The sequence below is a fragment of the Paroedura picta genome, chromosome 5, assembly GCF_049243985.1.
Source record: "Paroedura picta isolate Pp20150507F chromosome 5, Ppicta_v3.0, whole genome shotgun sequence".
Lineage (NCBI taxonomy): Eukaryota > Metazoa > Chordata > Lepidosauria > Squamata > Gekkonidae > Paroedura > Paroedura picta.
Genome location: NC_135373.1, coordinates 100,351,647 through 100,367,559, shown reverse-complemented (window position 1 = coordinate 100,367,559; position 15,913 = coordinate 100,351,647). Strand labels below are relative to the sequence as shown.

The following is a 15,913-nucleotide window of genomic DNA, read 5'->3' as shown; positions in this document are numbered from 1 at the left end:
ATGTCACCGACAGCAGCATCACACACACTTCCACCAGATGTGACTTCACCAGGCCACGCCCACAGCATAGGAAGTGACAGCACAGAAATATTTTGAGATGGTTTGTGAACCATTTTTGCACTCTGGGCTGGCTGCCGGTTTGCTCTGTTCCCCAAAGGAAGCCTGCAGTGGTGTCTTCTGAAAAACAAAGTCAGGCCAGTCTCCATCTCTTTCCCTCTCATGGCCATGCTGTGAATGGGGTGGCTGCGGTGCTTCCTCTTTAACTTCCCCAAGAGCAGCTGGAAGGGGCTGGGATTGTGCCCAAGAAGGCACAGCATACCTCTCCATCCTTGCTCAAAAGTGGAGGAGCCGGGACAAAAGAATGCGCCATTGCCCCCTTTCCACTAGGGTAGACTTTGAATTGGGGCTTCTGGGCGAATAACATCATGCTTCTGATACATCAAGTGTCAAGCAGGAAGTTGGTTTTTTCGTATTTTATGTTGTTGGTCTTTTGTGTACTGTATTATATTGATTAAAATACTTACCTAGGTATTCTTTTTTTCCTATTATTTTTAAGCAAATGTTTTGATGATTTGCACGTACTACCTTGAAAACCCATGGGGTCCTGCACAGGATTCTTCCTTGACAGTATCACCCTCCTGATGGAGTCCTATGTCTAGCATTCTGTACCTGGTGTGCATGTAAGGCATTTCGCTCCACAAACCACTCCAGGTTGATCTACTGCAACTCTGTACATTCAAGCTGTGAAGCTCCAGGGATAGTGACCATCTCCACTCCCCCCCCCCCACATTATCGTGCTTCAGTTAGCAAGACCAAATCAAATAGACCAAATCAAATTCTCCCCACCAGGCTGAACTTGGGGGGAAGTCGGGTAACTACGATCAGAATTGTGACCACCGCCGCTTATATGTTATATGTAACTTGTTGTTGATGTTAATTGGGGTTTTTATGGGGATTTTATTGTGTTTTAACTGTTTATGTTGTAAACCGCCCTGAAACCTATTTGGAGAAGGGCGGTCTAAAAATTAAATAATCTTTACACCGCCCGTGGCGCCACGGGCGCCACGGACTAAATAAAGCCGTAAGGGCTGTGTAGGAGGAGTTAGGGCGGGCTCGGTCCGGGATGAGGAAGGGTGCCGATTGGCCCCTTCCTCTTGACGGACCATCGGTCGATTCCCACCCCACTCACAAGGAAGCAACTGCGAGCCGCGCAAAGCGCGGCTCGCAGTTGCTTCCTTGCTGGCGGGCTGATGCGTCGGAGGCGCGAAGCACCTCCAACGCGTCAGCCCGCCGCCCAGGGAGCCCCCGGCAGTCGCGCGAAGCGCAGCTGCCGGGGGCTCCCTGCCCGGCGGCTTGGCGCGGCGAGAGGCGCGAAGCGCCTCTCGCCGCATCAAGCCGCCGCTCAAAAAGCCGCCTCCGCCCTCAAGCCTCGGTAAAGCCGCCTCGCCGCGGTAAAGCCGCCTCCGCCCTCAAGCCTCTGCTGCCGCCGATCTAGCCCTCGCCTCCGCTCTTAAGCCGCTTCTGCCTCCGCCGATCAAGCCGCCGCCGCCATCAAGCCGCCGCTCAAAATGGCCGCCAGCCTTCACTGTAAAGCCGCCTCCGCCCTCAAGCCTCTGCTGCCGCTGATCAAGCCCTCGCCTCCGCCCTTAAGCCGCCTCCGCCGCCGCCGATCAAGCCGCCGCTAAAACTCGCCGCCAGACACCAAAATCAGCGCCGGGTAAGTAATCTTTTACTCTCCCACTGCCTCCTAGCGCCCATTGTATTTAGGATACAATGGGCTCTTTTACTAGTAATAATAATAATAATAGACGTGTTTATTGACAGATCAGACTTAGAGCATTTAAAATGTAAGGAAGTTTAATGAATAATGTGGTCTGTTCATTCATTTCATGTTCAACAAGGAAACAGAAGGTGAAAACATGCAGTTCCCTTCCCCCCACCCTACCAGGCTTGCCAACTTCCACATGGTATTGAAAAGAAGGGACCTGACAAGACAGCTACTACTTTCAGACAAAATCTTCTTCATCTTATATATTCTTCCTAAGCAGTCTGCCTTTACAAATCCAACAAATCTTATATTTCAACTCTAAAGAGCCACTGAAGAAAAATTGTTATTTTGAAAACGAGGGTGTATCCAGAACACATTATGCCTCTTATTTATTAAAGAAAGTTTTGTTTGAAAGCAGTAGCCACCTCATCAGCTTCTTTCTCTTCATTGCCACATGTAGCTGACAGGTCATTCATCACTCAACTTTCAGGTATTGGCTAATAATCTCCTGGAATTTCAACTGATCTCCAGACTGGACGGCATTACACTCTGCTGAGGCCCAAACCATGACCTCCCCAGCTGGCAAACCTATACCCTATTCTGATTTTTTCTGCCAGTTAGATTTATCTAAAACAGTTTTTGGTACTAGCCATAGAGTTTTTTGTGCTGGAGAAGACTCTTGCAAGTCCCTAGTCTACAAACAACAGAACCCAGTGTTCCCTGGAGGAAATGGCAGTTTTCAGGGGCAGAATGCTGCATCACATCCCCACTAAGCCTCTTCCATCTCTGCTCTCCCCAGGCATTTCCCCCAAATCTCCAGAAAAGTCCCAAGCCACTGTGGTTAGCCCTACTTTTCAAACATTTTAAAATAGCTATCTACCCTAGAGGCTGCCTGTGAAAGCTGGGGGGCAGAAAATCCAAATATGGAGGCACAGTATGGTAAAAATATAAAGTTAAATAAATGTTCTTTAATGATGTGCTTCCTGAGTTGGCCTGCCTCACCTTGTTTAGTGGAAGTCCCATGTATATGTATAGACTAGAGTAGCATCCATCTGTGTTGTATGAGTATATTTAATAGCTTTTGCATTATTATTAAGAAAAAAAAGCCGCCTCAAGCCTTCGGGGGGAGGCAGGGTATAAATATAATAATAATAATAATAATAATAATAATAATAATAATAATAATAATAATAATATTTTGGTGAAGACATAACCTTGTGAACTGAAGCCCAGTGCAGGTTCCTTACTATGGGTGGTGAGAAGCTCTAGAGGAGAGCTATTTCTGCGGATTGCCGTTGGAGGAAGAATGCAATACAGAAACGTGGCATGTTCCTACTTGCTTTATTCACAAGTGTAGTGTAGGGGAAGGCCAAGATCTGCAACCTCAGAACAGACTTTGGGAGAGATTTTGTCCCCCAAGACGCTTCACCCCACAGCAGTCTTTGCATTTCTTGAACTCAACCCTTTTTCTTTTAAACCCAGGGACACAGACAGCCTGTCCTAGGCTCTGACGGGTACCCTACTTTAGGGGTAGTCAACCTGTGGTCCTCCAGATGTCCATGGACTACAATGCTGGCAGGGGCTCATGGAAATTGTAGTCCATGGACATCTGGAGGACCACAGGTTGACTACCCCTGCCCTACTTCACTATCAGGAAGTCATCTCTCTGCAATTACCACCTGCTGAACATCCTTCTGCCCTCAGGCCCTGGTCCCCAGCAGACAGTCAGTTGCCTAGGCATGCCCAAAGCCATAGCGACAGTCCCATTGGTCCATTCCTAGCAATCAGGCCAGGAACCACCACAGGAGAGGACTGCAGCGGGTTGGTTGTGTGGGCCTGCTTGAGCAGAATGAAGCAGGAGCCCACTAACGGGGCCTTCAAGAGCAGCACCTGAGCTTGCCCTGAGGACTCCCTTCAGCAGACGCTCTGCCTCTGGAAGGCTTCGGCCGGACTCTCCCTCGGATGTCTCCCGGGTGCCTCTGGACTCCTAGAGTGAAGGCCGCGTGGCCTGTGACCGGGCAAATGTCGAAAGTCCTGCCTTTGGCTTGACGTGCAGGCGCTCCGGGGAGTTTCCACAGAGGGGGGGGGGGGAATTGGCCGCCCCGGTAGCTGTCCACAGCAGGCGCGGGGTCCTCCGGAGCCTCTTCGCTCTGCAGTGGCCTGTCAAGGGCTCGCCTTCCCCGCCCCCTCGAAGCCGCCGGGGCCGGACGCGCACGCGGGCGCGCTCTCCCCCCCACCCCTTCCCCGCTCGGCTGCTCGCGCCCGCCTCTCGGCTGCTGCGAGGCGGGAGCGCGCCAGGTCGAGCCCGCTGCTCCGTCTCGGGGTCGTGTTTTCCTCTCGTCCTGCAGCCCACCGGGCGTCGTCGAGGGAGAGCCGCGGCCAAGCCGCCGCTGCCATGCCCTGCTAGCCCCCGCGCCTAACACGCCCCCCCCTCCGCGGCGCGCGTCGGCGGGGCTCTCGCCCCCCCCCCTCCCTCGCCGCCGTCAACTTTGCCGCTCGTGAGCCGCCGGGAGGGCGAGCAGAAGGCAGCGCGGCGGCGGGTCTTGCGGCGGGGCTCCTCGGAGGATGGAAGCGGGCGCCGCGTACGGAGCCGGCAAAGCCGGGGGCGCTTTCGACGTGCAGACCTTCGTCCGGCAGCCTCACACCGTCCTCCGGATGGTTTCTTGGGTAAGGAGGACGCGTCCCCGGCGGCTCCGCGTCTGCCCGGCGACGGCAAGCGCAGCAAGGGAGGAGGACACTTGGGTGGGAAGGGAAGGGAAGGGTGCTGGCCGAGCGGGGGGGGGGGGCGATGCGGATGCTGGCGGTGGCCCTCGAGCGGGAGGCGACGTTCGGCGGGGCTTGGACCTCTGTCGCCTCTCCCTGGCCGGGGGCTGGCCGGGGGCCACTAAGCGCCTGCCCACAATGACCTCTAAAATGGGAGCGAGGCGGTGGCCCTCATGGTGCCCCCGGCTCGGGTTGCTTCTCCCGGCTCGGTTTCCTGCCGCCGCTGGTTGCGAGCTCCATGCCCGCCCTACCAGCCCGGGCTGCGCGGGTGGTGCTGGTGCTGGTGCCGGTGGGGTGGCCGCGGGAGAAGCCAGCGAAGAAGCAGCGCATGACCAGGCCCCTGCCCTTCCTCACATGTCGACAGGGGTGAAATTATAATGTACAGCAAGGGGCCCCTTTTGCTTTCTGTGTTGTGACCTCCCCCCAAAATACAAGGTTGTTTTTTTTTTTAGGGAACGACTAAACCTTTTGTTTTAATCTTTAAATATAAAGCTGTATAATTGGAGGAAGTAGGAGAGAATTACCAATGTGATTCTGCATCATGACTCTTTTTATAACTGTACCGTTAACACTTTGCTTAGGTCAGGATGGGGGCAAGGAAACAAGGGAGATGTTGGGTTGGGTAAAATGCGGGCTCTCCCAGCTTTCACCCATTCCAAATCTGCAGCGTATTTACTCCCACTTTAACGTGCAATAGTCCTCACATAATAGCAGGTCTTGTTTATGTTCGTGAAAAGATGCAGTTCATGGGACCAGGCAGCAAGGGGTCCCTCCCCCCCTGTCTTTCCCTTGGGATAGCTGTAGTGGGGGAAAGGTTGCTTATCTTGTGACACTCTTGCCATGGCCGCCTATGTGCTCGTAGCATAAGCAAGAAGGTCATTGGGATTAAGGCAGCAGGCTGCAAACCTTGAAGCTACAGAAGGATTTGTTTCCTAAGAGAGGAGGAGGGTGCTGTGCGGTGGTGCTGGCTAAGGAGAAGAGATATGAAAAAAGTTGGGCTAGATAGGGGGAGATTGGGGCGTGAATGTCGTTTAGCCTGTTAAAATTGATAAGATTAAGCCAACAGAAATTTTTGCTCTGGGGTTTCTTATTTCATGAGCACCATCCATTTGTCCCCACCCACTTTTGTCCAATGCTGTGTCCTTCCCTTTGGAACTCGTGTTTGGATAAAGGGGGTGAGCCCTACAGAATTCGAGCAGGGCCTTGAGAATTCAGGATGAGTTAGCATCTCCTGAGCTTATTTTGCAGCATAGCACATTACGCTAGAGTTTCTTTACCAGAGGGCAGAAGGCACTCGACTGATATTCTCCCAGTACATATCCGGCTCTGCAATCCGTCGTGACATGCTGGAAGAACCTTTTTGTTGCATGAATGGTTTAAATTTGAATTGAGCACTGGCAGTAATGCAACACCTTTCAATTTATGATGCCCATGAGGTGACAGTAGATGGACATTTTTGTCCTTAATAAACTGGGACAGAATGTTCTCCCCTTTCTGAAGCTGTGACTTCATTCTGTTGCTGCAGGGTTTCCTGAGTACAAGAGTGGGGAGAGGGTTTCAGCAGTGTGTGCTCCTTTTTTCTTCAGAATGCCACTTTATTGAATTCTTTATGAGGTCAGATGCCATTTCAGCTCCCGAAAGATAGCCAGCATCCAAAATATTCTTGGATGTGCTCCTGTTTCCCCAGAGTACCAGCCGTCTATTGCATCTTGACCTTGGAAGTGACTTTCAGCCCTGTTATGTCCAGAGTCCAGGAGCATCCATCTCAGCAGGTGGTAAAGACAGGATAGTATTTGTAGATTTTCTGTGCTATTGTGCTATTCAGCTTGTTCTGCTTTGGAAAGACAAAAAGGTTGTAAATAATATGATAAGGTATAACGTGGCATATTTCTTCAGATATTTGCCAGTCTCAAGAGCTCCCAGTCATGTGCATCTTTACTTGCAAATAATCCATGCTGAGATTTATTCCCAAGGTCTGCAGCCTACGCTATGTACGCTTACTCAGAAGTGTCACTCGGTTCAGTGGGATTTATTCCTAACTAAGGATGTATACTTGTCCACTGGATTATAAAAGCATTTGGAATGAATCAAAAGTAGTTTACTTGATAGTCCTGGGAATTAGTTCCTTTGCATGTTATAACTAGGGATCCACTATGCAAATTTGTGAGTGTGTTGCAACATCCATTTTCAGATTAATGGGAAAACAAGTGTAATTCTTGTGAGAGAGCAGCTTAGAACTTCTTTGCTTGCTCTGAACCGGGAAGCAGTACAGCTCCCCCCACCCCTTGTAGTTCTTTTAAAAGTACTGATAAGTAAAGGTTGCACAGTGAGCAGGTAAAGTTATTCCTTGCTCCAGGTACTAGGCCTCAAAGAGAAAATTAATTGATCGATACCTGAAACAAGGAGTTACATGTGTCTAATTGCCACACCACCTGTGGCTCTTCTCAGCACTGTTTCCCAATGTGCCACACACTGCATGCTCTGAAGAAGTGAGTAAGGTCTTGGGCACGGTCTCACCTAACCTGCTGTGCCTCTTGTGGGAAGCTGACTCCAGACACATAGGGAGTGGCTAAGGTTCAGCAGTGACAGGGAGCGACATGCACAGAGGTATTCTAGTAATTTAAAAGGTTATTATTATGTGTATAATATTAATAGCTATACATCTTATCATGTGCAAGTGTTAGGTGGTGTGGTGCATAGGCCATACATTAGTTATGTGGCTTTTTCAATTGGTGGTAATTGTGAAGGGAATCTCCACTGCCAATGTTTACATTGTAGATTGCCTTGCACTCACCTGCAATGTCTATTGAAGGTACAAGGAAGAGTAGTTTACTACTTTTATCCTCATGCAAGTAAAATAACCCTGAGACAACTCATCTTAATTCTAGTGAATCTGCTGTTTCATTCTGCTTTTCAATACGCGTATTTCACCTATTTGAAAAAGCTTGATTGCCTGGTTGTCTGAAAATGAATCTTATTTGCCAAAGGAGTAGCTGTTTCGAGCTTGTGAGAGATTGCAGGAAGGGGAGCAACTTCAGAACCTTTCCATTTCAGGATTTTCTTCCTTTTTTCCTGTCCTTTTTACGGGTTATTGGCAGCTTACCATGTTGTGTGTGACTCTTGAAGCGCATTTATTTTTATTTATGTACAGAATTTGTACCCCACCTTTCTGCCTCCCCCATCATAAGCCATTTTTAGATGGTATGTCCATGGGTACTCGGAAGCCAACAATTTATCAAGAGGGTATTTTGTAAGCGTGTATAAGTTTCATGCAAACTGACCACTGAGTTTTCCCAGTGTTCTTGTTCACGCATGCTATAGGACATCATGCAAAATATGCTTGGTGCTCCTATTCGGTCAATATGAAGACCAAGTGTAATGGGAGCATATTCATTATACATGCACTTGCCAGCCACCCTGTACACACAGTTTTATTTGTTTGTTTATTATATTGTATACCACCCTCCCCTGAGGCTCAGGGTGATTCACTTGGAACATGGAACTTGTTTCTTCATAACATGACATATAAGTAGACTGTAACAATAATAATAACAACAACCTTAACTGAACATAACAGTTCTTGGGAGGGAGGACCAGGGGCCCTGCAGATGATACTGATTCTGGTCGACCTCAACCAAATGCCTGGTGGAAGAGCTCCCTTTTGCAGATCCTGTCGAACTGTTTTAGATCTGTCAGGACCCTGATCTCCTCCAGCAGTTCATTCCACCAGGTGGGGGCCAGGACGGAGAAGGCTCTGGCCCTGGTTGAGGCCAAGTGGGCTTCTTTTGGGCCAGTTGGTGGTGGCAGAGCAAAGGGCTCTTAGGGGGGCATAAGCAGAGGGGCGGTCCATAAGGTACACTGGGCCCTGACTGTGTATGGCCTTAAAGGTAATTACCAGAACCATTAGCCTGATCTGGAATTTGACTGGTAGCCATTGCAGTTGATGGAAGATGGGCAGAATGTGGGACCTCAGTAGTGTTGATGTAAGGACCCTGGCTGCTGCATTTTGGACCAGCTGTAGTTTCCAGATCAAGGTTAAGGGCAGGCCTGTGTAGAGCAAGTTGCAGAAGTCCAGTCTAGACGTGACTGTCGCATGGATCACTGTGACTAAGTGTTCTGGGGCCAAGTAGGGTGCTAGTAGCTTGGCCTGGTGGAGATGGTAAAATGCCAGCTGTGCTGCCTTTGTGACCTGGGCTTCCATTGTGAGGGAAGCATCCAGGATCATATCCAGGTTCCTGGTGGAGTGACCATTGAGAGCTGCACACCATCCAGGGTGGGCAGGTGCACCTCCTTGCATGGGCCCTTCTTACCCAGCCACAGGACTTTGAACAGTTGAGCTCCAGACAACTCTGCTTCAGCCATCTTGTTACTGCTTCCAGGCAGCTGGCTAATACTTCTGGAGGAGAGATAGGGTGGTCATCCATCAGGGGGGAGAGCTGGGTGTCATCTGCATACTGATGACAACCCAGCCCAAAATTTCATGCCAGTTGGGCAAGAGGGCGCATGAAGATGTTGAATAAAATAGGATAGAGGGCCACTCCCTGTGGGACTCCATAAGCAAGTTGTTGGTGGTTTGATGTTCTCTCTCTTATTGCTACTCTCTGTCCACCACCCTGGAGAAAGGAGATCAGCCATATATATTGGCATAAGCAAATGGACATTTGTACTTCTAAGAGGCATTAGGAGATTTATTTGTAAAATGTTGTGTATGAGGCTACATTTTTCACACTTAACTCACCAGCAGCTGAATAATGACTGCAGCCATGGGAAGATCATTCTCTTTTATAGTCTTCCTCTTGATGATATGAAGTCTGAAAAGCAAAGTGTGACCTGTAAGCTTTAAAACAAGCCTCTCATCTTATCAGCAAATGAAACAATAATTGTAATGAGATAGATTCCGGTGGGTAGCCTTGTTGTGGGTGTCCACAGTTAAGGATACATCTGTCCATCAATCTCCAATCTTTAACTGCTCCTGTGGAGCGGATAAAATAATCAGTTAAGGCCACCTAAGGAGGGCCCTGTCCGTGATGAGGAAGGGTGCCAATAGGCCCCTTCCTCATGACTGGCAATCATGACTGGCCTGCCAATTGGGCCCTCCGATTGTCAGTCCAGCCGCAAGGGACCAATTGCGAGGCGCACGCAGCGCGCTGCACGATTAGTCCCTTCCCACCGGACTGACGAATCGGGAGGCGCAAAGCCCTGCTACGGTCTGCCGCCGCTGCCGCCGCTCCCCCTGCCTCCGAAATGCCTGCAGACGCCCCATACAGCCGCCACCGCCACGCGCACCTTGCCTCTGCCCGACCGGCCGCTGGCATTCCCTCGCCGCCACTCCGCCCGGCCGGTTCCTGCCTCGCGGCGTGCCCTCCGACGGTTGCCCGCCGCGGCACTGCCGCCGCCTCCGAGACGCCCGTGCATGGCCCACACGGCTACCACCACCACGTGCCGCCACCCGCCGCGCCTGCACCCGGCCGCGGCCGCCACTGCGCTGCCGCCCTCTGCCCCACGTGCCTACAGCCTGACTGGCCTCACACCCTCTGACCATGCTTCTGCCGACCCGCCCGGCCCCGCCGCTCATCACCTTGCCGCCGACACCCACAGCCAGTTCGGGAGTCGCCTGGGCCAAGGTAGGCCGTGCAGCCGGTCTCAAGGGCCCAGCCCGAGCCGCCCCTGCCCCGCCGCGCCCCGCCAGACTCCCCAGCCTCGCTAGCGCCCGCTACATTAAGCATGCAGCAGGCTTATTTACTAGTTTTGACATATTTCTTTCTTTCACTATGTATTCCCCTGGCATTAAACATAAACGGATGGCAACCATATAAACTAAGCTTGTTATCCCTGTTTGTTCCTTGGATCTGTTAATCACCATCATTGTGTTGTATGCTAATTTACTGGTCAACTTCTGCCCATATATATGGACTGGTAATTTCCATTTCATTGTATCTGAAGAAGTGTGTGTGAACATGGAAGCTTATACCGTGAATAAATCTTTGCTGATCTTAAAGGTGCCATTGGATTCAAACTTTATTGTTATGAGATGTGCCTGTTGCATGTTTAATCTGTTTTCCAGATTGCCTTGGGAGCAGTTTATTCCATAGACAGCTGCACTTTTCCATTTTAAACAAACAGCTCCAGGCTGTTTTTTGTTTTAACAATAAGGGCTTTTGAAATGGCATATGCTAAAGAAAACTAGAAAATAAGACAATTGCATGAGAATAAAGAACAAATGCAACATGAACCCAGACTTATAGGGGAATAAAGTTACCACTGTTTTTCATTGGCTAGCTCCCATGGCTTCTTCAGCACAAAAGCTTCAAGCCTGTACGCACACACACGCATGCATGTACATGTGTCTGTTATGTCATGTGCCATAAAATTGCTTCTGACTTAATGGAGACCTTATGAATTCATGACCTCCCAAATGCCCTTTTGTTAACAGCCTTGCTCAGATCTTGCAACCTGGGGGCCTTGGCTTCCATAACATGAGTCAATCCATCTCATGTTGGCTCTTCCTCTTTTCCTACTGCCTAGCTTTATTTTGTTTTCCAGTGAGTCTTGCCTTTTCACTTACTTGGGAATAGATAATTTAAAAATAAGCATGGCCCTTTGGTGGAACATAAGTAAACATGCATAGAATTGCAGTGCAAGGATAGAGGTACTAGTTCCTTTATTATTGGCAGGGCTCCTGTAAAATCGGAGATAAGCAGATATTCACTGGCCGAAATGGATGGAGATGTGGGGGGGGGGTGCTTTCTCTGCATCTTTATGCCACAAATAGGAGATTCATCTCTTTAGAACACAACAGCCCTCCCAGAAGAAAAGTTGGCAGTTTTACTCTTTTATGTTGCTTGTGTATTTTGTTTCTATTTATATATCACTTAATCTGCCACTGATAAGACTGTTAGTAGGACAACAGCAATATATGTCATGCATTCCCATTTTGACACTATTACATGCTGTCATGAGATCTTACTCCTGACTTTAAAAATATGCTCTTTGATAGGAACTGTCATGTGAGCAGGAAGAAGCTGACTGGAAATCTTAGTAACTGTATGCTAGTAATTGAAAGCATAAATAAACTGTGCTATCCTGATTAATTTTGAACAACTGGGTTTGTTTAAAAGTTAAGATGCATTTAAAATGGGCCTTTTAGTCTGGGACTAGGAATATGAAGCAGTATGTAAAGAAGCAGACCTGGCTCTGTGCAGTACATAGAAGTTGCAAGCAGGTTTACACTGAATGGTGGTGGGTTGCAGTGAAGGTGTTTCTCTGATAATTTTTTTCCAAAAATGATAGATTATATATAAAGCTGAAAGGCTGTGAAAAATCTGAGGAGGCAGCTATACTGTGAATTACATGTGAGTTGTAGCAAGGCAAGCCCCATTTACTTTAAGCAACATATATATGCCTATAGGCAGAGATGGAGTGAAAAAGGTTAATCTATGTAGACTAGGAATGGTGGGTTCCCCCTGAACTGCCTCTTAAAAACAGCGTACCAGTAAATGGGCATGCATTGTAAACAAGACCAGTCTTGCTTACAGATCTTATAAAACAGGAGTTTGGTGGCACTTTAAAGACTAACAAAATGTATTCCAGCATATCCTTTTCTTAATAAAAGGTGCATATGGTCTCAGATACTTAGGAATCCATAACATTCATTTCATATACACAACAGATGGGGGACGTGTCACAGAGTAAGGCTGGTTCAAACAAGATTCCATCTCTAAGAAATATCAGAATTGATGGGCCTTTGGATGGCATCTTGTTTCAGACTGAGTAATCAGTTCTGATAACCATTCTGATGGGGTCCTGTTTTGGACCAGCCCCTCTTTTTCACCCCCCCCCCCTTTGTGAATATAAATTGAGCCTGATGGATTTATACATCCGTACACCTGAAGAAGTTAGTTATGACTCATATGGAATACATTTTGCTTGTTCCTGAGGTGCCAGTGGACTCCTGTTCTATTTATTTAATTTATACCCAGACTTTATCTCCAGTGGGGACCCAAAGCGGCTTACATCATTCCTTTCTCCTGCATTTTATCCTCACAAACAAACCTGTGAGGTAGGTTAGGCTGGCCCAAGGTCACCCAATGAACTTCTGCAGCAAAGTGGGTATTCAAGGTTTAGTCTCCCAGATCCTAGTCTGACACTTTAACGACTGTACCGCACTGGCCCTATTTCCTGCTGCAGTCTAACACATCTACCCATCTGAAATCTATGTAATAATCTTATGACTCATCCCCTTTATAAAGAAAGCATCAAAGATAATTAGCTGTGATCTGTATGCTGGGGCACAGAAATCTCACTGCGGCAGAGAATAATGATTATTCTAATAGATGCAGAGACCAATATGTTGGAATATACAAGATCTGTATGGTGCGTGATTCAAAAGCATATGAAGAATATCCTACACGAGGCATTAGGGGAGATGCATAGTTAGAATAGGAACTTCCTAATATCTTTTTTTTCAAATAATCTCCTTCAGTGTCCTGATTGGCTGAGTGGGAGACTTCCTGTTCCTTTGAGCATACTTCCTTTCTGCTTGCCTCCCGAAAAACAGACAGAATGAATGCAGGACAACAGTTAGGACTTGGTCTCTTCTCACTTTCTATACAAAGTTGTTTCTCTTGCTAATAAAACTATTTTATTCTTTTAAGCAACTTTGTGCTCTAGCATATCTAGCATAAAATGAATAACATTTTTATCAGAAGACTATTTTAGATGTTTCTGTACTAATAGTGTGTCAGCAGATTATTCTGAGGCAAAAAAGGAAAAGAGAAAATCCACAATATTTCCCGGATGAAATGCTAAAATAATTCAGGACTATTGGTATGCATAATAAATACTCTTTTGAATTTGAATAAAATATAACAGAAATAAGAGTATTTGAACGAAGTATTTCTTTAGGATATGATTTCCAGGTCTAAAGCATGAGATTGCTGTTGTACCTTAGAAGCAGGTCTTCTCAGAGGTTTAGAGAGGCCTGGGTCAACATCAGCCTTTAAGCTACTTATAGCTGTAATATATAATAAATAAAATAATAATAATAATAATAATAATAATAATAAATATGACACATCAAAGCAAATATACAATACAAATATACCATGATTTGAATTCTGGCCCTGTTAGTGGGCCTACTGATGGAATTTGGGGTTTGGCCTCTATATGACACTAGAGTGTTGGATTGGATGGCCCATTGGCCTGACCCAACATGACCTCTTTCTCTGCAAGTGCACCACTTATTGGGGCCACTATGTGCAACATGACAATTGATATGGAACATGTCAAACCCAGTCAAATGTTCTTGTTCCATAATGAACCTTCTGCCAAATTATATCATTACTTTGCAAGTCTAAGAGGAGAGAATATGTCATGTTTTAGTCTGACAAGGATGCACACAAACATTTGATAAGGATGCACATAAATTCAAAGGCCAAAACAAAGTTACAAATGTCTGATTTGAGGCACAACCTAGGATTGCCAACTCTGGCCTTGGAAATTCCTGGAACGTTGGGAATGGTGCTGGGGGGGGGGGTCCCTTCCTCTACAATCTGGAGGTCAGTTGTAATTATTGGAGAGACCCCACCTTGAATTGGGCAACCATAGGCCCAGACTAGATGGGGACACCCTCTCCCCCACACATCCTCCCCCCCCCCCCCCGGTCTTCAGTGGTGCAGCTTAGAAGCCAGCAATTTATTAGAAGTTACTTTGCCTGCACTTAAATTGTCATGACATGAGCACCTGAGCCTTCTGTGATTTTTTTCCTGTGCTTCAAGACCTTTCTCTGAATCTCAGCCATTTTTTGTCGCTGCGTTCAAGAGCATAAACCATCTTCCCAGATGCAGTCTCAGATACAAAAAGCCTTAATGGTTCTCTGGTTGAAAAGCAAAGCAAAACAAAATGTGCTCAACGTTTAACATCAGTGAAGAAATGTGCACCAAAACTAAGTGGGGGGGGGGGGGGCGGGGAGGGAAGAGAGAGAGTCTTGTTTTAGTGAAATCAGGTAGAACAATATTTCTTCGTCTCTGGGCAGTTAATATCCTTAAGGACGGCCCAAGGCAGGTGTGTGAGGCCACTTAGCATCCATAGCAACAGTGGAACCTACCTGGCCTTTCCAAAGCATTTTGCCAGCTGTGTGTCTCCTGCTGCTGCCAGTCCAGAGACAAAAAACTGAGCATGAGTTAGCAAAGAAAACCTTTCCACACACAGCTAAGAAATAATACCTGTCAGTTTTTCATATATGAACTGCCCTGTGATACAGAAATGGCCTGTATGGATTCTCTGTGATGTTGCATGTGTGAAACCAGAGATGGTATATTAAACTGTTATTTTTATTTTAAACTTACCTGGAGGGGCATGTCAGTGTTCTGTTTTTGTGTTGGTTTTTACATGCTTTGAAGTGCCCCTTCGTACATTTGTAAGAAAAAAACAGTGAAACAGCTCTTACTGCTGACATTTAAACAGGCCATGCAGAGATTGGAAAGATGAAATAGGGGGAAGAGGAAGTGCTCCGAAGCAGGCACGGACTGTCCAAATGCAGAGGTTGTGTACACACGCACAATGACAAAATAGAATTAAGTCCTGTTGTAGGAATGATTCAGGGGAAATTACATTTCTTCTGCTCATCCGTTCTATAGAATCACAAGAGAGAGATTTCAAGAGATGTGGAAATAGTTATTCTCGGGCGATGATGAGCGTCCTTGGGAAGGTTCTGTGTTTTTTCAGTGTTCAAGAACAAACACTACTTAATACAACTTGAAATCAGGTAATGTTTTTCCTTGGATAGATATGCTGGGGAAATCTTCATCTGCATGCCATAGAGCACATAAAGATGCAAGTCCTCTCCATGGGAAGGAAATAGGCTGGCCAGGTCCTCTTTGTATGTTTTCTTGTTCTTTGGTTGCCAGACCCAGACGCTGAAAACACTCTTATGGGTTTAAGAATTGCCCAGGAAGGGCAGTTTTTCCTAGATGTGTCTCTTCTCAGCATTGCAGTCATAGGAAGAGTCTCATCCCTTCTGTGCAATTTATAAAGGTACAAGAATAGTCAGGACCTGAACTCCTTACTCTCTTCTCATTTTCAGTCTTTTTCTAGGACAGGCGAGAGTGTGATGAGGTTTGCTCAGACTGACTGTCAACTGCTTGTGTAAGCTTGGCCTTTGAGGGGGGCACTATAATAGAATCCTATCAAGGTTCCAGACAGGGAGTCTCCAAGGAAACAGAATTATGGCTTGCTTCATTGATCCTGAGCTATTTCAGTAGGAGGGAAATCAGTTAATACTGTGGGATTCATGATTAAGCTGGGGAGTGGGCAGCAGATAGGGGCAAGATGCAGCAGCTCTGGAGTACCATTCAAAGGGAAGGAAAGAGCAGAGGAACTGAA

General features: G+C 47.3%; 1 protein-coding gene across 2 annotated transcripts in view; it reads left to right on the top strand.

The window, feature by feature from the left end:
* The first annotated feature begins 3,973 nt into the window (after positions 1-3,973).
* SYNGR1 (synaptogyrin 1) overlaps positions 3,974-15,913 on the top strand; it is a 38,943-nt gene continuing 27,003 nt past the window's right edge. The window contains exon 1 of one of the 2 annotated variants that reach the window (XM_077339461.1): positions 3,974-4,435. In XM_077339461.1, coding sequence (XP_077195576.1) covers positions 4,334-4,435 — 102 coding nt within the window. In that variant the 5' untranslated portion in view covers positions 3,974-4,333. The remainder of the gene's footprint in view (positions 4,436-15,913) is intronic. The other variant, XM_077339462.1, reaches the window with a different exon arrangement.